The sequence below is a fragment of the Poecile atricapillus genome, chromosome 7 (genome assembly GCF_030490865.1).
Source record: "Poecile atricapillus isolate bPoeAtr1 chromosome 7, bPoeAtr1.hap1, whole genome shotgun sequence".
Taxonomy (NCBI): Eukaryota; Metazoa; Chordata; class Aves; order Passeriformes; family Paridae; genus Poecile; species Poecile atricapillus.
The window spans coordinates 23,812,440-23,836,228 of NC_081255.1; the positions used below are offsets into that span (position 1 = coordinate 23,812,440).

Sequence of the window (23,789 nt, forward strand, 5' to 3'; positions counted from 1 at the left end):
TTCAGTGACAAAGGAATTAAATCTTTGTCCAGACCACCAATGCTAATGGATGTATTGTGCAATGATTAACTGTTCTTGTACTTGGTTTTATTTGGATGTTTTCTTTTGTGTCAGTGCTCCTGGGAAAAGCCATGGTTCAGTGCTGCTCAGCAGTTGTTCAGTAGTCTCATGAGGCAGAGGTCATTCATCTCCAGTGAAAATGTTGAGTTTTCAGGCCTGCAAAAGTTGGCATATCATGATGTTATTGCACAGCTTTTTCCTTTATATTGGCTTTCTTGGCATGAGCAATACTTAATCTCTGAGAAAACATATTCAGTTGGATATGACAATTAAAATTTACAGCTGATTCAAGAAAAGAAAACATTAGAAAAGTAGGTCTTTTCTAACCTAATCTTCTCTCTGTAGAGACTGGAGTACCACATGCAGACACCTTGCCTACATTTGGCTAGGTCTGAATGAGGCATTTTATGTTTTAATTCTCCAGCTTTATCCTCATTTTCTTAGTGGTACTCTGTTGTACGGATGATTTTCCTACCATAAGCATTCTTTTGTTCTTCATGTCTTATTCCTCTAACAGAAAAGTAGAAGCACAAGCAAGTATAGCCAGTAGTTCTGTTCAGAGTAGATATTAACAAGACTGTTGTTTCTTCCTGAGTTGGAGGCACATTTCTGGACTAGATTCCACTAGAATTTTGCATTTTACCAAAATTGGTAATAGCTGCCATTATCACGTGGGAATATAGATATAAAAATGTTGATGTTTCCCCAGGGAATTTAGCTGATTTTATAGCCTGAAGAAATTAAATGAGTGGTTTGAAGAGGGAAAAAAGCTGAAAGTTTCAGAGGAGGTAGAGGGTTGACTTTTCATTACTGAATAAAACTTTTAAAGGGAAGTTATGTTGTGAATTTTGAAGTTAAATCCCTTCTCATTCTTGAGCTCTCCTGATGAAAGTACAACAGTGCAGTCCCTTATTTCAATCAAAACTGATGCTTTGCTGCTGAGTGTTCCTAAGGAATAGTCCTGCTCCCAACTCACTGAGAAGGGAGATGCAAACCTTAAGTTTGCAGTTAATTGGATGACTCCATATATTGGAGTTCTTCACAGAAATCTTGAATTGCAATGGAAACATGGATATGGCATTATTCCTCTCTTCTGTCTCCTGAAGAGCAGATCTTCTCTGGCTGTTGTATTTTCAAGTGCCATTTATTAATGCTTCTGCAAGGGGCAGAAGAATTAGGAATCAGTGTAGTAGTTACTGAGTTTTTTGGTCTTGGAGATATTGCCTGGCCACCTGTGAAGGGTCATCAAAAATTCAGAGCCCTATATAACAACTGTATTTATTTTCCTGCTTGTCTTTAACCAGCACACTGTGTATCTTTCAAGGACTGTTTTTATTTGGTGTGAATTTGCCTCTTTCTACAGACTTTATTGCTTCCTGTGCATTGAACTCAAGTTTACATCAAAATTGTTAATGCATAGTTATTGCAAAATGTTACCCATTTTTTTGCATAATTGTTTTTTAAATTAATGTTCCAACTTTCCAAGCCCTGGGATTATGTTGGGAACTTAGCTTGTATTCTAAAAAAACAAACTCTTTGTTGTGAAGAAAAGCTTAGAAAAAAAAATTCCCGAAGGCTCTAAAATTATGATGTAAATAAAGAGTCCAAATGTTATGTATTTTATTTATATCTTGTTATAAAAAAAGGCCTTAAGGGTTTTAATGGAGCTTACATTTAATGCATGCCAGGTTCTTCTAAAAATGCTAGGGAGGATACCATGCACATTCAGTCTTTTTTTATTTTTGTTTTGTGTCTAGGCAACTGTATATGCCTCTTGTCTTAATGTTGTTAAAAATCATCAATGGAGATCTTGCGAGGAGTGGCAGTTTAAAATCCTGTTGTTAGTAAAGTGTATTTCCAGTAAACCGCCTAAATCTGGTACAGCTAGTGACCTCAGGAAACCACTCTCCTGTTATTTACACACAAGTTTTGATCTGGGGACAGATTCCTTAGCTTGTAGTTAGCTGGTTTTGAGAGCCAGTTCACATGTTTGTAATGTACTGCTAAATTCTGGAATTCTCCATAGATGGTTTTTCCTGCATTGACCTCTTTAAGTTAACTGATCAATAATAAAAAGAAGTTGTGCAGGGAATTTCAGACACATTGTGATACTTGTTATAACCACTGGATTCCCAACTTCACAAAGGTATGAATAATATTGCTTGTCTACAGCTGGACATGGTGTTTCTGGAAGTGAGAATAAAACATGTGATGAGACTTGGGTCTATGGCCTCGTTCTGGGCAAATCACAGAATGAGTCAGGTTGGAAGGGACCACACTGGGTCATCTGGTCCAACCTCCCTGCTCAAGCAGCATCATCTCAAATCACATTGCACAGGATTGCATCCAGATGGTTCTGGGATATCCTCAGTGAGGGAGGTCCCACACCCTCTCTGGACAGCCTGTCCCAGTGCTCAGTCACCTGCACAGTGAAGAAGTTTTTTCTCATGTTCAGGTGGAACTTCCTGGGAATCGGTTTCTGCCTGTTTCCTCTTGTACCATTGCTTGGTACTACTGAGCAGAACCCAGTTCATCCTCTGACACCTCCCTGCAGAGACTGACAAACATTGATGAGGTTCCCTCTCAGCTTTCTCTTCTCAGGGCTGAACAGGCCCAGCTCCCTCAGCATTTCCTCATACGAGAGATGCTCCAGTCCCTTCACCATCTTTGTTGCCCTCCACTGGACTCGGTCCAGGAGTTCCATATTTTCTGTCCCGAGGAGCCCAGAACTGGACACAGAATTCTGGTGCCACCTTACTAGGGTTAAGTAGAGTAGAAGAATCACCTCCCTTGGCCTACTGTAAAGATCATTCCTCAAAAGATGTAAAAATTTTTCTGTTAAAGGTCATTTCTCAGCTACCATATGGAGCAAGACCTTAAGGTAAAAAAATGCTGAAGGAGGAATTTTATACAAAGCTGAACTTTTGGGGGGTGTATTGAAAAAAGCGTATGCAGTGGCCTGTGCTAAGAACTTGTTTGTAAATACTGTGGTTTGTTTAATCCATAGCATTGGTAGTGTTTAGTTTACTCTCCCCACAAAGCTGACACACACGTGGCATTCTGTTATCGTGGGACAGGGACCCATGTGCAGAGTCTCCTGGCAGGCTTCACAGAATGACAACCAACCTCGCTCAAGTCAGTCTATTCCCAAAAGCTGGAGCTGATGCCCAGGGACCTGCAGAAGTGCTGGCTGGAGGGGTGGCAGCTGGGTGGCCACCTGTGGAGATGGGCACTGGCCACAGCTCCCAGGGCAAGCGCACAGCCCTGCAGCAGCACGCTGTTCCTGACCCTGAGGCAGGGTGTTCACACACTCACTGCAGGCAAAAGGGATGTGTAGGCTTCCTGGGGTTTGAGGAAAGTGGCTGGTATAGACAACTTGAAAAATTATGGCCTCTTCTCTTGGCCACTTGAGAGTGCACAAACATCCCAATTTGCCTACTTTCAAGGCAGGCAGAAGGTAGATCCTGTGAGATGCCTGCAGAAAGCCCTGTGGACTGAAAAGGCCTCCCACCTTTTTTTGGTGATACAAGCAAGAAGTTTCTGCATTAGAAACAACAATTTTAAGTGTTGTTGACATTTACAGTGAAGGTCTCCTCCACTCCTTCACATAAATAACAGAGAAAAAGGCTAGAATTGAGACTTAGGCTGGTTCTCACTGTGTGGTCACTGTCTGCCTAATTTCTAACTATTTAGTTTTTCCAAATGTCTGAAAATTTCAGGGTCAACCTGAAGTCAAGATGTACTTGGGTTCAGAGAAATCGTGCAGTACCGAGCTGGCTTTTGAATCTTCTGATGTTATAAGGCAAAGTTGATAGAATATGTCAAGATAACTCAGGATTCTTAGATAAATGTAGTCAGCTCCTCCTCTAGATGGGAGAAAAATGCGCAGAGGCTCCTTGCTTTGTTTTTATAGTAAGAGTGCATGCATAGTGGTTGATAGATGAATGGGTTAAATAATCTCCCACTCTCCCCAATGATCTAAATTGTCCATGACAAGAAAAAAAAATACAATAAACAGGCTATGTCTGCAGGAAACTGCAGTAGGTTGCTTGCCCTGCTGATATGTTCATCTAGACAACTTGGCCTTTCTTTTGTCCTTGCAAAATTTCTTTCAGTCCTTGACTTCCAGGCAGCAGCTGTGCACAAATCCTGTTACTTAAACCAGGAAGGAATTTTTCTTTGTAGTATTTATTACATGTACTTGCACCGTTATTATCCCTCAGTACATAGGTGTATAAGGCAGAGTGTGCTCATCACCCCTTCAGTTTCTTACCCTGGAGAGAGCATCTCATCAATTAACTTTACATAATGCACCTGATTTCCTGGTGCCAAATTTTCTTTACTCACAGCCTGGAGGTGAACCCTGCTTTGTGTCGTGCAGGTCACTGATATCTGTGATCATAGTATTTGCTTGCCCCAGCTGTATTAAAAGATCCTGCCAGTGGCTCCTTACTGTTCCTTACTGCTTTGTGGTCTTGTGCAAGGTTGCAGATCAGCCACAGCAGCATTTGGTGATCCTTCAAATCTCTCCCCAGGAAAATACAGAAAGTACAGAAACTCCTGGAGGAAGCCTTGTCTTTCCATCCTAGGGCCAGTGTCAAGGTGCAAGTGCAGATGCCCACATGAGCAACAGTGTTGTAGAGCTCAAGCTCAACCAGAAATATCTAGTGTCTGTCCCCTGCCCCAGCCATTAGCTTTTCCTGGCTTGTAGCTCATGCTCCTAGCTTCCAAAAAGAGGGCTAGACCAGATGAACCTGGTGCCACCTTCAGTCCTGCTGTGGGTGAACCCTTGACAGCAAAGTACTTTGTGTTTTATTGAATGAGCTTCATTCAGCAGTTTTGAATAGTAACACTGAGATTTGTGCAACCTCCAAACCTTTTGGATGCCATGTATTGTTGGACTGCTAAAGAGCTATCTCCTGCTTGTCCAGTTCATAACTGTACTGAATGCTCAAAATTGTTGTTTCTTTTGTTTGGGAAGCACCTCCATTCCAAATGCTGCCATATCCACTCCGAAAGTAGTTTTATTTCATTCCTGAGCATTCACTAAAGCATTGGTAATTATCTGGCAAGATGAATAAACCAGAATAATTTGAGTGCATCACTCAATTGTATTCTTTTGATGCTCTTTCTAAAATAGTCCATCGGATGGTCTCCAAGTAGTGCAGGGTGTAACCTGTGGGTGGTAGAGCAAACCTGGCATAACAAAAGCTTGGTAGATGGGAGGTTGCAGCCCTTGACATGCAATCCTTTGATCTCTTCTTTGGGAATGTGGGAAAACAGTGTCAGTAAAGTATTCTGTTCAGAAAAAGCCAAGGTGTGAAGCAGGCCAAGGAGAGGACTTCGGCATGGTGCCATTAGAGGTCACAGCAACCTACTGCTGTTACAGCAGATTTAAAGGAATAGCATTCCTGTTAGAGGGGAAGCCTGCTGCCTGTGCATCAGAAGAAATTCTTCAGATGAAGAAAAATTAAACAACACCACTATTTTGTTATCAAAGTTGTTTTTACCCTTATAAATTGCCTCATCCCATACTCAACTCTAAACTACGATGTTCTGAAAGTAATCACACTCCCCAGCTTGTAATGGTTGGCAGGTGCTGTCACTGCTGCCATGTCAAAAACTTCCCCAAATCTCAAAGTAATTGTCAGAGTTGCTGTTTATCACCTTTGTGTGTCTGGCCAGCTTGTTGTCACGTTCAAAGTTCTTTGGCACTTGGGCTGCCTTGAGTTCCTGTGTTTATCCCACACATTTGTCCTGTTGCTGCAGAGGAAGGACGCAGTGGAGAAGAACAGAATTCTTTATGTGAAAGGGTCTCCCCTAACTGTGCCTATTGCAGTCATCAGTGTTTGCCAGGAAAGCTGTTTAAATTTGAGGTGGAAAATCACTTGTTGTCAATTTTCTTAATGTTTCTGTACCATTTTTAGTCTTTTGTAAAGAAATGAGACTTATTTGTTCATTTTGACTGGTGTTTCCTAAGAACTTCTGAACAAGTTGACTCATATATTTAAGGTTATTAGAGTTATTTGCAATCTCCAAAGCAAAGATGGAAGGGGACTAAATGTTCACAATTTTTTCCAGTATAAATGAAGCTCAAAGAAGCCATATTCAAAATTAGGAAAGGGAAGTGACTGAATGTCCATATGGATCGAGGAGGATTCTGAGCTCATGGACTAGAAATCATTGCAGGTTGCCAGATACAAAGAAGCTTTATCTGACATACAAAATCGCTGAATTGGAAACAGTTAAACAGCAGAAGAGAATTTCAGGGAAATACATCTGTTGACTTTGGTTTTGTTCTCCTCTTAGGCACCTGCTTAAGACCACAGTTAGAGTCAGGATTTGGAGGCGGATGGACTTTTTGTCAAACCCAGTACAGACATTCTGAATTACTGGTACTTTTGTAAATACAGACTAGCCAGAGCCTTCCTGCTTCTTGGCCCTATTTGGGCCATGGTAAAGGAGTTTGGACCTTGCTGGGGGAGAAAGGTGGAAAAATTAGGGGACAAATGACAAAATCTAGAGGCAAGCAGACTCCAAAGTTTCCACAGCTGATAGATTTTTATGTAATCATTGTGCCTCTGCAGCTTAATGCAATAAATTTTTGTGTATGCCTATGCTTGCATAACTTATATCATCTGGTTGCTGCAGCATTCACAGGGTATCAGTGTAGACTGTGGTTCCGTGGGCATTTCATTATGCAGTAATGGTACTTTAATTGAAGAAAGACAGGCTGAGGAACCTAAACTGAAAGTAACCTGCAGAATAAAAAGCATCTGTTCTAACCCGGTTCTGTTCCTGCATCCAGTTCACCACTCAGCTGCATAAAAGCTTTTCTGAAGGCAAGCAGTGACAGTGATGCTGGCCTTTTCATGTCTGAAATGTTTGTGAAACTGCCATCTCAGGGCAGTGGATATGAAATCACTGTTATAAAATGTACGGTGTTTGTTCCCTGTGACACTCTCCATACTAGGCAATTACACACTGCATCAGAATTTGGCACATAGCATGTCTTTGTGGGCTGTGTGTGAAGGTCATTGTCCAGAGAAAATATTCAACTTAGTGTTCATTCCTAATGAGAACCTTTCAGGTCCTTCAAGTAACTGTTTCAGATGCTTTACACCACATTGTTTCTCATTTCCGTTAGAAGTGAGAACTTGTTCCTAATGTCTTCTTCCTTTCTCCCCAGATAATCTAATCAAAGCCATCCTGTCAGCAACCAAAGATTATCGTCTAACTCCAGCTCTTGACAGGTAAGATGTGACCTTCAGAACAGGAGTAGAAGTGATTCTTTTCCATATGTCCTAAATAAATTTTGTTAGACATTTTTTGGCAGAAATTATTGGCAATACATTTGGATGTGGATGAGTAAATCAGGAGCTGAAAACTGAGTCCTCTTTATAGTAAATCTGTAGAGTCTGGAGACCTCTGTTAAGTCAAACATAAATAGAAAAAAAGTATTTAGCTTTTGACTATTTCCTAATCTTTTGTTTCATATATTGCTGCAAGATATCCTCTTGTCCTGTTTTCAAATAAGTAAATAGCAGGTTCTCAATAAACACTTTGCTCTTTTCCAGCCTTTCTGACAAAGCAGCAGGATCACGAGAAACTTTAGAAGGAAAGAAGGGACTGGTTTATTTTAACAAAGTTTTTCACTAATACCTCACTCTCAAAGCAGGAATGTTGGTTGTATTGGCCAAGCCTGTGCTAGGATGAACAGGATAGCAGTCCTGTGGTATTTGAATTGATGCCTTTAGAAGAAGTTCCTTTGATTCTTCAGTTCTGTTGTAGAGGTTGTTTCTGAAACTCACTGGCATGCTTACAATCAGCTTCCTAATGGTGGTCCTTTAGTCGTTCCTGTCCCTGGTTTTCTGTCATTCCTTTCACTTGTCTTGCAGGTTTGATTTAGTGCCACCTCCCAGATTAGGGGTGGTTTTTTTCAGAAGCTGTCAGAGGGTTTTACTCTGGGACATGAGCTCTTTTCAAAGTGCTGGTAATACTTCTTTCCAGTGGTACTTGACCCAGGCTGCCAACACAGTTCCTGCTTTCTAAACACGTGGGTTTTATTTCCTGGCCCAGCTCCCCTTCTGCCCACTTTTCATAACAAAGTTCATACGCTTTTCCAGCCTTTCTGTAGGTCTCCACATCTCTCATGGTGATTGTAGGGCTTGCGTGCTGTAGTTGGAAGTTACTCTCTGTGTGAAAGTTTATTCTTAGTTTTGCAGTCTGTGTGTTAATTTAGGTTTCTTTGAAGTTTGCCTTGCCTCACAGCAGCGCCAGATAGGGTTAGCCTTCAGACTTTGGGTTAATTTGAGAAATTATGTCCAGAAGGTAAAACCATTTTACAAATGACCTTCTTAGAGATTTTTCACACAGCTGAGTCTCATCCGTCTGGAGTTTATCTCAATTCTGGTTGGAGAATTAAGATTTTAATTTGTTGAAAAAATCTACATATATACTCTTTCAGAAGGTTGCTCATATGAAATTAGTGTTAATGACAGAGGGTAGGTGGAAGATTCTTGCAGTGAAGGTTAATGTAATTGTGACCCTTGCTGCTCACCTGTTTTGTGAGGAGTAGAAAGTTTCAGGCCTTTGAAAAGTAATTGCACAGGAGATTCTGAAACATAACCACTCTAGCATCTACTTACTTTGGTTTGTGTTCTTTATAATGGGTTTGGTGCAGAGAGAAGATCTAACATTCAAGGCCTGTGAAATGTATGCAAAATCCTTGAGATAACCAAGTGCAAATGAGACCTCAGGAACAGGCTAGACATTTATTTCTATGGTATTGCAGTAACAAGGTTTGGTGGTGTATAAACACACAGATATCTTGCAGAAGTGCTGTTTCCTTGGAAATTGTGATAAATCCGTATCCGTGGATGTTGGTTGTGTCACAATCAAATAGCTCCCAAAGCCCTTCCAAGTGAGCAGGTCTTAGGAAGGATAAAAATAGAAGTGTATATGGGAGAAAGGGACTCAAGAAGGCTTGGGATGGCAAGCTACAAAGTGAGAGCCTAAAGGAGGAGATGGGTGGAGTTACAACAGAGGAGTTATTAGGAGAAAGAGCTTGGGAACTGTAGGAGGTGTTAAGGCTGCCATAGTGCTGCTCTGGTAAAACAGCTTGGTGAGTACGGCACAGATGAAGACTTGGGTATCGTTCCAGAAATGTTCTTGAGCTGTGGTCATCATGGAATTCCCGTGCTGGCAGCAATGGGTATCTGTCATTTTAGATTCCTAAAAAGTTGATGAAGATTGGTGGAGGAAGGTTAGCTCCTTTCTCATCTTGTCTCAAGCTCCAAGCAGATCTGAACAGTTCCCCTCCATGGCAGCACCAGTGTGCCGGGGGCAGAACCTTGAGTTTAGCTACTTGCTCACTGCTTAAGGAGAAAGCCCAGACCTCTTCACTTTGCTCAACACCTTGAAGCAACTGGAGAAAGCCTGACTTAGGGGACCTTGAGAGGTCCCTTCCAACCCAAACCATTCTTGGTTCTATGATAAAGGACTGAGAACATGTCTTATTGTGGAAGGATTAGATAGAGACACAAGTCTGTGAAGTACAAGGGGTTGGGCTTGGGAGATCTTGTGAGCCATTCCAATTGTAGGCTCTCAGAAGTCTAGTGGGCTGATTCTAGAAGCATGAAAAAGGCTCCAGGTTCACCGTCTTTTTGGAATGGGGTTACACCAATATTTTCTCTGTTGGCAAAACCAGTCTAAGAAACCATATTTGCTACTGCTGCTGCCCTTCTCCTTGTGCTGCTGCTATTGTTTGAAAAGGGACTTTAACAAGGATCGGTGAGATGATTCCAGTTTACAAGTTTTACTCTCAATCCAGGTCATTCCAGTGACTTCATTTCCAGAGCTCCCCTCCCACTGAAGAGTTGTGTGGGCACAGAGCTGAAATGGCAGCAGGAGAGGCAGAGGCTGGGATGGGTGGGGAGGGTGAGCACTGCCCAGCCCATTGGATAAGTGTTCATGTAACTATACACTGAAGGCAGCTTTCCCAGGGGAAGGGTGGGAGAGGCAGGAAAGGTGAGGTCAGAGCAGTTCGTGAGAGCATAGGAAGCAAAGAGAGGATTAGAGTTGTGTGGTGAAGGAGCTCTACACCAAGCCTTTGGTCTTGTTCCTACCCAAGCTTCTCTATTTCTGCCCTTCTTCACAAAGCTGGTCCTTGAGAAGTTGCATTCACTTGCCTCTCATAAGCCCTGGAAATTAACTTGTTTGTTTGATTATTCCTTTGCTAAAGGGCATCCTGATGCACCTTTCCTGACACAATGTACTGACATGGTGCTGAAACAAGGCAAACGTGATCCTTCCGGGTATGCGTGCACTTTTCATCATCCCACAGCTTTGCCAGCTCACTTCAACTAATCCCTCCATTGTGTTATAGCTAGCAGCAGCTGGAGGGCATGTGAACAAAGGCTGTGGTTCACACCTGTTCACAGTGTACCTGGTGCCCTGCTTTCTTCATGACTCCTTATTACAGCACCGTTGTGTTGAATAGTAACCTGCTCCAGGACAGGGGTAGGTAGAGCTGCAGTGATGTTAGGGAGGGTAGTTACAGCTCACCCCTGAGCTTGTCTGGAAAAGTTTGGAGATCCAGGGGACTTTCTTTAGAACCATTGACCTCTTCCTTCTGAGTTGGTATGTCTTTCTCCCTTTCACAGATGTCAGTGGGCCTCATCTTTGAAACTTCTTGCCCTCCATTGGCTCTTCCAGGCCCACTTATATTGCCGCCATTTTCACTGCTTGATTTAGTGGCTCTTCCAATGGCCTGACCCCCATTCTGCAAATGGATCAGGGCTTGGCTTATAATTGCACAGCCCATCTGCTGGCTGGACTTCAGTGAATTTTTGGTTTATATCTCCGTGGTGATGACATGTAAATTTCTTATGAAAAGACATAATTATAAAAGACTGACTATTTTTTTTTTATTGCCTCCAGCTGGTAATGAAAGAAAACTGAGAGTTTGAGCTTATAGCTATCACAGTCTTTACTAATGCACTATATTACCTGAACAGGTGAGGAAGGGATTTGATAGAAAAGAGAAGTGTGTGTGTCCCTCTGGTTCAGGTTGATAGCACCCATTTAAGTAACAGCAGCTAGATCAAACCAGAATATGTTAAGCCTCCTTAAGCATCAGCTACCCTAAAGATGTTTTTTTTAATTATTCTGTTATATCTTTCCTCAAAGCCTTCAGATCCAAAGTTGCGTAAAGAAAGGCTTTGTGGTTTTTCTCCCCTGACAAATCCCTAAAGCACTTTGATAAGAGAGAAGAGGAAATAGGAATCACTACAACACATACATGTGTTTACAGTTCTATATTGTTCAAGAAAATCTGCATGAATCCTGCTTTTCGTGTAGATGAACTGAACCTTGGAGTATCTGTGTCAAGAGTCTGTACATCTGGCTGCAGCTCCCAGCTTAGGGCTTTAGGGAGTATCTGTTGTGGGAAGTCCATGACTGTCCTTCATACCACCCTGGTAGCAAACTGAAACATGGGCTGTGTCTGATGTGTTCAATCCTTGAGCTCTTCTGGAAAAGAAATAGGGCTTTGACATACTGTGTAAACAAGCACAAAGGTATTTGCACACTTCTTTGTGGAGAAACAATTGAGCTGTAACTGATGCTGCTTGCACTGTGTATTTCTTCACCTAGAAACTTGCCTGGAGCCAGCAGTGACTGTGCAGGTTTCCCATGCTCAGGCACAATCAGTAGACAGAATACATTTGAAAGAAATTTAAGCTGTTAGAAGATCAAAGATGAGACCTTAGGGTCAGAAAGTTACTAATGAAAAATCTTATCTTCAGAGTTAAGGAAAAAGGAGAATGCATTTAAATATGTCAGAATCACGAGGGTAGAAGAGTGGTTCAGACATGAGGCTGGGCAAAAGTGATTAACCTATCAATTATGATGAGTAAAGGCAGAACCATTCAGTTAAGTATTTGTTTCATTTTGGGGGTAAAGATAGATGTCTCCTTTTACAGCAACAATGAAATACTTTGTGGTTTTTTTATTAGTAACTACAAGGATATTAAATGACAATTATATGTCTTTTAAAGTCAGTAAGCACTGAAGAGTGTTTTAAATAAAGAATTTTTTGTTATTCCTGTTTGCTTTTTAGCCCTTCTTGGAATGTTTGATAGAACAGCAAATGTTGTGCCATTCCTGAAGAAATATGGGAGATAATAAAGAGGCAACTGTAAGTTGATTCGTTTGGTTTTGCAGGAAAAATCCTGCAGAGGACAGAGGCAGGATGGCAGCATAACTGATGTTGTGTTGCTTTGGGTTTGTGGAAATTAAATCTTGCCATATAGAGGATATATTTTTAGATTACCTAGAAGCTTGAATGATAAAGGTAAACTTTTAGAGGCACACATTAGTTATTTGTCTCAGTCCATTATGTTCTGATTCTGTACTACACCATTTAGAGGTATCCTTTTTTGGCATAGGATATGTTACACAGCTTTAAAAAGTTATTGTCAGAGTTGAGAATTAATCCTTTAGTAACACTTCTAGTGTAATCCTGCTGGCAGGTGTTCACAGGGGCGAAAACCAGCCTGGAGAAAATGTGAAATTCCACTAGGAAACTTTGCCAGAACTAAAGACTGGGAAAGTAACAAACAGGAGGACCAAGTCAGTCTTGACTATTTTATTGCATCCTTCACTGGAGCCACAACAAAAATCAGCCATCACAGAGGTAACAATGCAGGTGATGTTTACAAGATGAGGATTCTATTCTGTAAACCAGTGACTGTAAGAAGAGGATTGGAATGATGTAAGGAAAATCTCTGTGTAAAAGGCACTCTGCCTTGAGCAGCATTAGCTCCACATGCTGGTCTTCCAGAATCACTACTTTGGAGATCTGGGGAGAAGTTGAGAATTGTTCAGGGAGGTACTGCAAGTGTGACTCAAGACCTAGAAGATCTGCCATACTGTGCAAGATGTGATGAACTCACTCCAGCTTGTATGCTCAATATAAGATTAGGAGTGGGTTTTGATCAGTCTGTGAGTCCTGTGTGGGTGCAGGACTATGAAGCTGCTGGAACAGCTTTGGCTGGTGGAACTGGTTCTTTTATCTCATGTGCAGCAGCTCATGCTCACCAGTCTGTCCTGTGAGAGGCAAATGTTTATATACAGTGCTTTGTCAGTAAGTGGATCTCATGCAGATGTGGAAGGGACTACTGACAGTAGATGGTGCTTTAATTTAGCAGGAAAGCAAAGAAAGCAATTAAGTGGTTTGAGGTTGAAACAAGCAGATCTGTATTCAGAATTGGTTAGAACATCCTAACAGTAAGTGGGAAGAGGACAGAGTGGAGTGCCTGGAGCTTGCAGCCTTTGGATTTCAGCACAGTATTCTTCTTCAAAACAGAAAATTCAAAAGGACTCATAGCTGAGAGACAGCTGAGTAGAGAAGGTACAGTATTTCACCCAGCAGTCTGTTGTTTAGGAGGTCAAACTTTCCTGTCATAATCATCAAAAGAGTGCATTTCTTTCTGAACTATCACTTGACCAGAACTGAACTATGTCTCTTTCTCCCTTCTTCAGCACCTTTTCCTTGAAGGTTTTGACAAAGCTGTTACCATCTTTGTCACTCATTTTGGTGTACTTGGGGCTCTCTCCCTTCCCTCTTTGTCACAGTATACTGCTTGAACCAGATCTTGTGTCTGATTTCTCCTTGTTGCCAGAACTGGGTTTTTATTTTTTGGCTATGCCATTATCTATAAAATTCTTTCTCTATTGTGGTTTGATTATCACAAACACACACACTTCTTCAGCCCTTGGAGACACTGGGCTAATATGTCCATCTGCATGAGGAAGTTTTTTCTTTTGGAAAGGCTGGGATCTGCAGTGGAACTTTATCTGGGCAGGGGAAGCTGTTCCTGAGCATTTCTTGGTGCTGTTAATTCTGCACATGTCTCCAGCTAATGTCTCTGTCAGCAGAGTGACCTTCAGCAGTCTAGCTGAGCCTTTCAAGTGCACTCCTGCTCTGCAAAAAGGGACCTCACATAGACAGAGCTTCCCCCATGCTGTCTCTTTAGAGTTATCACAGAGAGGACAGCCTAGAAGCGACCAGTTGACTGTGCCTGGGACTAGGAAGGCTGCCTAGTTCAGGAATCTGCTCCAAGCAACTGATTGCCTTGGACCCTTTCCGAAAAAGGCTCTGCAGACACGTATTCCTTCAGTGAACTACCAGAGATGGAGGCACATTGCCAGAAGAGCCAGCTGCATTTGGGATTAGATGGCTGGAAAGAAGTCCTCTCTCTGTCTTCAAAACAAAATCACTTTTTAACATCTGCTGAAGAGTTCTCGTGACTCGGGGTTCCACGAGAAACTGTTCTCTTCCTTCTCTTTCCTGTTTCTTTGTTAATGAAGGTTATTTTCCTTCCCTTTCCTCACCTATTGTATCTCCAGATATGTTTCCTACTGGATAGGCATGGGGGGGTGGGGGTCTTTTTTCCTCTCCATTTAATGTTTTTCTGTCTCTTGAAGTCTCATGATAACAGCAGCAATTTTGCTCTCAGCAAGGTGAGCACACCCCAGATAACCTGGCAAGATCTGCCTACACTCACAAAATTGCTCGGAGAGAAAACTTCCTCACTAAGCCTTTGGTTTATTGTTATTTCAGTGCTGAATGAATAATGAGGTGGTTCAAGTAAACAGATGGGTTTGATTCAAGCCCATCATATCAGGGGTGTGGGGGGAGAGGAGCTGCTTGTCCTGACAGCTCATCTCATTAGGCCACACGTGGTATGAGGTGTTGAAAGCAGTTTATCACATGTAATGTCTGGGCATGACGAGGTGAGCTGGGGAGCAAGTGTATCTCTGTCCCCCTCTTAATTCTTAATATTTACAGAGGTTTCCTGTAGTTCTCAGATGCATGCAAACTGAACATGTGTTCTCTGTGTGTTTGAAGTTCTGTTACAAAAATCACTTCTCTCCTCTGTTTCTTCCACAGTCTCAGCTGCCGGCGATGTATTATTGTGGGAAATGGTGGAGTCCTTGCAAATAAGTCATTAGGGTTAAAAATTGATGACTATGATGTTGTTGTCAGGTGAGTCTTTGGCATTACAGTTCTTGTCACATATTCAGTTTCTCTATCAGTTCACTTGCTATGCAGGCAAACTTTAACCTGTATTAGTGACAGTATTCCTTTCTATGGAAGAAGCATTAACTTACAGAGAAGGTAAAAATAGACATGAGCTTAAAAAGATTTGTTATAAACTATGATCACATCAAAGGATAAAGGCATTCCTCAAGCTTTCTGTTCTCCACAGCTTCTTGGGAATGTGGTCTCTTGTATGATATCACTTGAACATTCCCTTCATAGCTCCTTTCTAAAAGCTGCTGCTTTTGTGATTCCCTTAGGTGGTGAAGCAGTAGCTCACACTGTTGGATCTGCTCCCAGATGTATCCTTATGGTAGCTCAGGAGAGTATTCTTGGTCATGTTGCATTCCCCAGGAACTGCACCTCAGTTAGGATGGACTAAGAATGCTGCAGCAAAGGATGTTAGGAAGCAGGAAGCCTCTATGAGCAAGGACCCAGCAGTGATTAAACACCTGTAAGTGTGCCCTAGAAATTGGCAATACTTTGGTAGATGACAATGTTGACTAAGGCACCAGAAGCAGAGTGGTGGGAGTGCAAAGGACCACAGTCAGAGTTAGGACTTTTGCTGAGGACCTGGATCAGTGCCATCTCAGAATGCTTGAAAAACGTGCTGATATGTGAAATCACAGGTCTAGTCATAACTCTTGGTAATAAATCTGTCAAGTCAGGGAGGCGTTCTGGGTGACTGGAGATTAGCAAACATAATACCTGTACTAATGGAGAGTGAGAGAGTGTGTGTAGGAGGGAGGGAGGGAGGATGTGCTCTAGGGAGCTACAGACCCATTAGTCTGACCTGAAAAAAAAATGCAGAGTTTTCCATCAGGTTTTGAGTCATGAGTAAAAAAATACTATGATGGTAAATAATAAAAGTGAGATAAACTGCAATGCAAGTTGATAAAACTGGTTTAACATAGTCTAAGTTGGTATTTTTTTTCTTAGTAAGATAACTGATTTCGTATTAAAAGAGATGTATCTGATATAATCTCTCTTAATATTAATCAACCTTAAGACGTGGTGACAAATAGCAGATTCTTAGCTAAAGGTAGAAGAAAGAAAGAAAGGGATTAATAAAAGAATTTAAGGCAGATATTATTTAGCACAGTCTCTATTCTCTCTCATGTGTAAGGAAAGGATAGGACATATAGAGAGAAATAAATATCTTCTAACTCTCAACAAAAAGACTGAGAAGATCTCTTTCAGTCTTTGCTTCCTGTGAATGGTTCTTTGCTTCTCCATCATTCTGGACATGGGGGTGGCTGTTCAGAACAAGACAGAATTTTTGCAGCCCTTCTCCTAGTTCATCCCACTATCAGTCGTTAACAAAGAGCTCTTACTCCTCGTCATAGCTGGGTGACTTGTAGTTATTTGAGCTGAATTAAAATGCAATTTATAGCCTTTCCTTGGGCTCAGATTGTTCAAAAAGTAGCAAAAGAACAGTTTCAATCCATCTGGACTAAGCCACCCACTAAGATTTACATCAGAAAGACCACTATTTAATTTTTAAATGAAAAGTTCAACTTTTCTCTCCACATCAGTAAATCTATGTCAGTTTGCAAGCTGAGAGGATAAGAGGGCAGCTGAACACCTGTGCTGTTGGTGGGATGGATAAAGGAGAGAGAAGTCAACTGTAAAGGTTAAATGAAGCCAGGTGCTTGGATATGTATCCAACTGCTTGCTTGATTCCTGTGGAAGCTGGGGAAGTCCCATGTACTATAAGATCCTTTTTCATATGCTGCAGAACTCCTTTGAAGGATGATATTTGGGACCTAGGGAGTGAAATTTAAATGAAAAAAAAGTGGTACATTTGTGGACAAAGGAGTGATCCAGCAGTATGTGGAGTTCTTTGATTCCTCATGTGTAACCATGTGAGGATTGCTAATTGCAGCTAGAAATTTTGTTCTTTGCGTGAAGATAGTCCAATTCAGCTTTGTTCTAAAAGAGCTTGGAGTGAGTTACTGTTTTTCTTTAACTAGACATCAGATTTCAGTGCAGATGTTATTCCCAGCTGTCACACTGTTTACCTGGCAGGACTTCTTGCAGCAGTCATCAGTGCTCTGAAATGCCTCCTTAGAATAGACTGCAAACTGGGCAAAAATAAGTGTGTATTAGAAATTCCCGATTAGAACCAGATAGGGATTCACCTGCTGTTGATGCTTGAGTGGTATCTGAAAGGATCTTATGGTGCCAGGGTTAGGAGTTAGTGTCTCTAAGCTCTATATGTAATCAGCAAGCACAGAGAGAAGAACACTCTGGAACTTCTTGTGGAGAAAACTGCCTGTCCACGAGCAGTACAAGGAGGCCTGACATCCTAACTGAGGTCTTCCAAGATTCAGCTGTGTTTATAACCACCAGTGCATCCTGCCTGGGAAGGGGTTGGGGCTGTGGATTCTCCACCTTTGTGGACGTGGGCTGTGGCTGCCAGAACTTTCCCTGCTCCGTTGCCCACACTGCCCTCGGGGCACTGCCTTGGTGGTGCTGGCTCCATCAGCAGTTCACACTTTCGCCCTTTGCTGGAGGCTCATTTCACTTGGGGAAATGTTAGATTTATTTTCTGTCTAGGTACAAAGTAGGGCTCCTGAGTTTTGGGAGTGTTAACAAAGTAAGCAGCAAAATAGTGAACCCAGCAGTTGGGGATGAGAAAAACCCTGCCAAAGGGCTGCAAGGTGACATTTGAAACAACTGCAGACACCTCCTCATCCTAAAGAAAACAGATGAAAATATGTTAAACTAGCTTTTTTTTGCAGAGTATTGGTAGTATTATGTTACCTTTAGAGCTGCATGTTTTTGCTTTATATAAGGTCTTCTGCCCTGAAGAGACAAGACCTTAAAGTTTAAATACTGCCCACAGAAAAAGTGAGTGATGTGTGAATGTGTGAATGAAGAGGAAAAAAGCAAAGAATCAGGCTTGCTGGGAGCATTGTACACAGGTCTAGATACCTCAAAGTCGGGCTAAAAAGCAAGGATTTATAAACCATGGAAAAAGAATGCTGTATAAATTGTGGTGGTGCTGATTCTAAAGTTGTTTTGCCTTTAATATTTTATTCCTTATGATAAAGTAAGCATTTCTGCTAAAAATGCATAAGAATGTATTCCTCTAGATTTTTAATATAATTTCAGATTTTATAGAGATTTTTATTCTTCTGACAGTTTTCCAATGTAAAATGCTTACCCAGGCTGAAAAAGACAAATCCAGATTCTCATTAACATTCCTACATGGCAAAATTTGCAGTCCATAAGCGCTTTCCAGTATGTTGAACTACACCAAGTCAAGAATGCTGCAATAATTCAAGCAGGCAATCCTGTGCCATCAGAGACTGCTGTTTGATGTCAGCAAGATTTGAATTCCAAGTTACATGAAATTTCCTCAGCTTTGGGGTTTTAGTTTTAAATAGAAAGTCTGAAAACTTTAACATCATGGTACTTATCATTGCTGTTCATGCCAAAGCAATTTGATTTTCCAAGGGAAAAAACTTTGTTCCTGAGAAATGTTTTAACAAAAGCACAGCTAAATACACAGCATCTCCTTAGAAATCAGTGTCCCCAAGAGCAAAGCTGTGTGACTGCTTGAGTGTTTTCAGAGTGGGATGCATTTCCATAGCAGAAACTCCTTGGAGTCTGTGAGACTGCAGTGGTGCTGAGCCTTGTCCCAGCCCAACCTCCTCCTTTGTGCTGGCATTGCAAGGCAACTCACCCTCCCAATGGGCCAGTTTGGGGAATTAAACCGGCTGCAGATTGTTCCTATGGGATTTTTTTGAGAATTACGAGTTGGCTTATTTCTCTATGCAGCCTCACTGCAGGTAAGATGAGTGGTGTAAGCTGTGGGCTGGGGTTGGAAAATGAGACCAGTTTCAGTTTGTTTGAACTGATGAGGAGCTGCATCATCTCTTTCACCACAGCCTTGCAGAACCCAACTAACACATCACAGGAGCAATGGGCTGTTAAAATATTAATGCTTAGTTTCTTACTCCAAATTTGCAAGGACAGTATTTTTCACTTTCCTCTTCCGAAGCCTCCAACCCTATTTAAATCACAGGAGTTGATATGCAGAAATGGTTTGCATTATATTCCATGATAGAATTTATGTAACTTCTAATTAAGCTGTCATCACTTGGTACAAACCTCCATAAGTGTTTGCGATGAAGAACTGCAAGAGTTAACATTTGCTACTGTAGCAGCTGCTACAGGGAGCTCCTGCCCAGCAGTGGTTGCTGTGTCATCATCACAGGAGTGTGAGTGGGAATGTGAGTGTAAGTGGGAATCCGTGACCGTGTCTTCTCTGGTTGCCCTGCAGGCTGAACTCGGCTCCGGTGAAGGGCTTTGAAAAAGATGTGGGTGGCAAGACAACACTCCGGATCACATATCCTGAAGGTGCAATCCAGAAAATGGAGCAGTATGAGAAGGATTCCCTGTTTGTTCTGGCAGGATTCAAATGGCAGGATTTCAAGTGGCTGAAATACATTGTTTACAAGGAGAAAGTGGTAAGAATGCTGTCAGCTGACGTTGTGAAGGTCACCTAATTAATAACGATGGGCAGACTTTATATCACCATCTTATCTGCCACATTTCAGTCTGAGGAGAGTTCCACTCTGTATCCTGCTGCATTTAAGTGAAGACTTTCTTTACCTACATGGACTTCAGCTTTAATTAAATGTTTTACAAAAACATCTCTCTGTAATCTGTGTTGCATCACAGATGAGGCTTGCTATTTAAGACTGTTAGTGTGTACTATGAACAATTAAATTAATTTTTAGTTCTCTTAAAGAGTATTTAAAAGGACCAGCTTTTGCATGGATTTTATGGGCTCTTAGGATTTAAGAGCAGAGGAGGGAAAAGAGAAATGGGAAGGGGAAGAAATGGGAGTTTGGGGACAAGGATCTGATGTCACAGGAGGGGAGGAGGAGACAGCGGCAGCACAACTTGTTGAAAAGGCTACAATCAGACTTAATGTGCCCTCCTGAATAGCACAAGCCATTGTATTTTGCTCAGTTACTGAGATTCATGATTTGTGTTTGGTTAAAGTATCATCCAGAACAACAGTATCAAGTCTCATTTTAAAACACTGAAGTGGTGGATATACTGCTTTCCCCATGTAAAAATTTTACCCCTTCATTTGCATGAGTGCCTTTCTGAAGCACCACGGACCTATTAATAATTAGGGGTGCTCTCTTTAATTCTCCTATCCAGAATGGAATCAGGTTGTGATCAATGACTTCTCACTCAGTGGATGGTTCGTCTGTCAGGAAATCCCAAATAAATAATGGGTATAGTTCTTGTTTTACAAATCTTATATGTCTGTTTTCAAATGTTGCTTAATGACTTTTCAGCAAATAAGAACACAAATGAATTAGCATTCATGGGATGGCATGTTATATTGTGTGTTTAGAGACAGAGAGAGGAGGTTGGCAGCTCACCACACACAGAATAAAACAGTCTGGGAATATAATTGTATACGATTGTTACAGAGAGGGCCTTAAGGGCTCATACTTCGCTCTTGTCTAACACTGGCACCAACTTGCAATTATTTTCTTGCTACCAGACAGATGAAGTTACCTGTCAGCCTCTGGGCAAGCACAAGTGGGCTTTCGTAACATGAATAATTGAGTCAAAAGTAATTTTCTTTGCTTTATGTCAGGCTCTTGTTCCTCATTCAGGGAAAGCCCTGGCAGTGTCAGTGCCCTGCAATCTCAATGCACTTGCAGGGACTCCTGGTGTTTAGCTTGAAGCTCAAAGGATGGGTTGGTTTACTTCAAAACAAATTGAATTTCCACCTGATGCTTGCAGTCAAGTCATCATCACTAGATTCTTCTGTGGTATCCCCTGCTCATGGGAGGATGCAACAAATAGTCTGCTAAAACCTTCTAGAACGGGAAGATTGATTGCAGTTCTCTTAACTGAGTGCTTCAGTGCCCAGCTTGGCAGAGAGCAGGAAGAACTTGAGCTTTGTGCATTACTTCAGTGTTCTTGTGATTGGCTCATTATCCTTCAGTTCTTCAGAATAAACATTCTGAGGTTTTTCCAGTTCTTTTAGGTGATGTTTTCCAGATCTCTTAATTCCTGTTGCTCTTTTGAGTGCTTGTAGTTAATTCATCTTTTTCTTAAGGAGCAGTGCCCAAAAATGTACAGACTACAGCAAAAAGGAGGAACAAATAGATAATTCAATAACCTCCAAGTTCTCATTCTTTATACATCCACTGTTTCAATGGCCTTTTCCACAATGGCATGGAACTGAAGGTGAGTGTTGGATTCCTGGAGACTCCAGGTCTTGGGAAGAGCTGGAGAGCAGCCACTTCCCCCGCTCCACACCCTGTGCTTGTGCTGCTGGCTCCTCGTGCCAAAGAGCAGCACTGTGCACTTCTCCCTACTGATCTTTTCTTCCAGGACACTCCTCCAGTTTGCCAAGTTCCTTTGGCAGAGCTTCCCAGCATACCTGCCATTCTTTCCAGATTCATGTCCTCTGCAATTAAATGAACATACTTTTTACTTCATCATCCAGGTTGATAATGAAAACATGAAACAATGTTGGTTCCTAGGCAGACCCCAAAGTACTAACATCCTTCCATTCCTAGAGTGAGCCCACTGAGCCTCCTGGATAGTTTTTTGGCCACTTCTGAACTTGTATCACAGTTGTATCATCAATAATGCTTTTGGCATGTTTGTGAAAGTGTTCTGCCAGAAGCTCTACTGAATTCCAGTTTATGTCTTGCTTCTCCCCTATGGTAATTTTTTGTCTGTATAAAGAAATTTTTTTAAAAATAATTCGCTCTTGACAAATCCACCTGGGTTGCTACTCTGTTATTTTACAGGTGCTTACATATAATTAATCCTGCTATTCTGGGAATTGAAATCATAATTCAACTCCCTTCACCTTTTTGCCTTCTTAATGCTAGGCACTACTTTTGCCCATTTTTCAATCCTTTGACCCTCTACCTGCTCCACACAAGTTCCAAAGGGAATCAATGCTAGTTCTTGAGGCTGCTGAGCCAGTTCAAGTACTTTAGGATGCAGCCCAGGTGACTGAAAACATCTGTCTTACGTTCTCTTGTGCTCTAGTCTGATTTCTCTCTGCTTGAGGCTGAGATCTTGCTGTCACTGGCTTCAGCTGCAAGCAGGTGGCTCACACAGCTGCTTTTTCTAGAGGAATCCAATACACAAAGTGCTGTCTCTTAGACAGGAATGACCCAATGGAGGACCAGCAGTGCTGTGGGAATAGCTCGTAGGCGTCTGTTTATTCTGGTAGCGAGTGTTAGTATTTTCATCAGTGTGTGGTAAGTTCAAAATGATAAATGTCTGCCCAGTGCTCTCTGTGTGTCAAGGGTGTTTCTCTCTCAGCTGGTTTTCCAGAGAAAGGGGAGTTTCTTCCTTTCCTGGATTTATCTAGAGGCACTTGCATGACCTGAGAGCTCTGTATGCCACCGTTGCTTATTCCTTATCTAACATGTCTGTTTGCAAGACTTCGTCCCTATTTCAAACCAGTGGTTGCAGTCAGGAGTCTGACCTCAGGAAAGAGAAAAAGAAAATGGAAGCATTCTGCTGAAGAACACAACTGCTGTGGAAGTTGACACATTCCTCAAAAAATGGGCTGATCTCTGCCCTCTGATTTTTCCTTTGTTTGTGACTGATGATGGCAACTGCACATGTCCATGGTACAGTCACAGGTACGTAATGAGACCTTCTGAATTCCTTCAGGCACCTGGAGAAGCTTGGACCTGCTGGACCAGAGATTCCAGGCTGGGATCCTTGCTTAGTCCTCTCTTGAGTAAGTGAAATCAGAGGGAGCTTCTCTGAGAAAGAGTAAATGAAAGGCAAGTGGTTATTTATTGCTGGGTCAGTGGTCAGATAAGCTTATTCTCCCTGCAGCTGAGCGGGATTTGCTCTGTGCTGGCTTTTGGCAGCACTTGCATACTGAGGAAGGGGTAAGTGCTGTGTAGAGAGGAGGATTTTCAGGAGATGTTATAAGGAAAAAGAATCAGTGTGATGCAGAAGCAGCAGCAGAACAGCAGGGCAGGGGATTTTATGTGTTACACACAGTCTGGTGCAACAGCCTCCCTAATAACTGTGTGATGCCTTAGTGCCCTGGGGGACACTATATCCAGAAACAGGAACAGTGGAATATGGACCTAAGGAAGTGTAAAAGCTCAGCAGCTTTTTATTTTACGCTAAACCAGAAAGATCTGGAAGCAAGCAAAAACTTGAGAGTAAACATTAATCTAGAAAAAGGACAGGTTTGGCTAAATGTTCACTGTCAGCAACAAAAAAAAGGTAGTCTCCATCACAGAGTTCTGGCTGAGGTGGCACTCCAGATTGAAGTCTTGTAGGAAGTTAGAGCATAGTGTATCACCAGAGCATGTAGACCTGCCTTTAAGAAGGGGAAGAGTGAGTGGATCTGAGCGACTAAAATGCTTGATTTCAGTCATTTGACAAGCATTAGAATAAACTAAAGGAGAAAATCATTGCACTGGTTGCAGCTAAAAGGAGTGTGGGATGGAGAAAGGTGACATGGTTAGCAGAGGGGAGTATTGCACCATGCTGACCTAATAAGTTGGTGTACAAGTGGAAAGGAAGTGGGTTGGAGTCCCAGAGCCTGCAGTTCCATGAACTCATGGCTGTCGCAGAAGGGTCACAG

General features: G+C 41.9%; 1 protein-coding gene across 15 annotated transcripts in view; it reads left to right on the forward strand.

Annotated features, from left to right (window-relative positions):
* Nucleotides 1-23,789, forward strand: part of ST3GAL3 (ST3 beta-galactoside alpha-2,3-sialyltransferase 3) — a 185,763-nt gene that overhangs the window by 119,977 nt on the left and 41,997 nt on the right. For all 15 annotated transcript variants that reach the window (XM_058842189.1, XM_058842188.1, XM_058842194.1 and 12 more), the window contains 3 exons: nucleotides 7,250-7,313; nucleotides 15,017-15,112; nucleotides 19,458-19,644. In XM_058842189.1, the coding sequence (XP_058698172.1) occupies nucleotides 7,250-7,313; nucleotides 15,017-15,112; nucleotides 19,458-19,644 (347 nt within the window). The remainder of the gene's footprint in view (nucleotides 1-7,249; nucleotides 7,314-15,016; nucleotides 15,113-19,457; nucleotides 19,645-23,789) is intronic.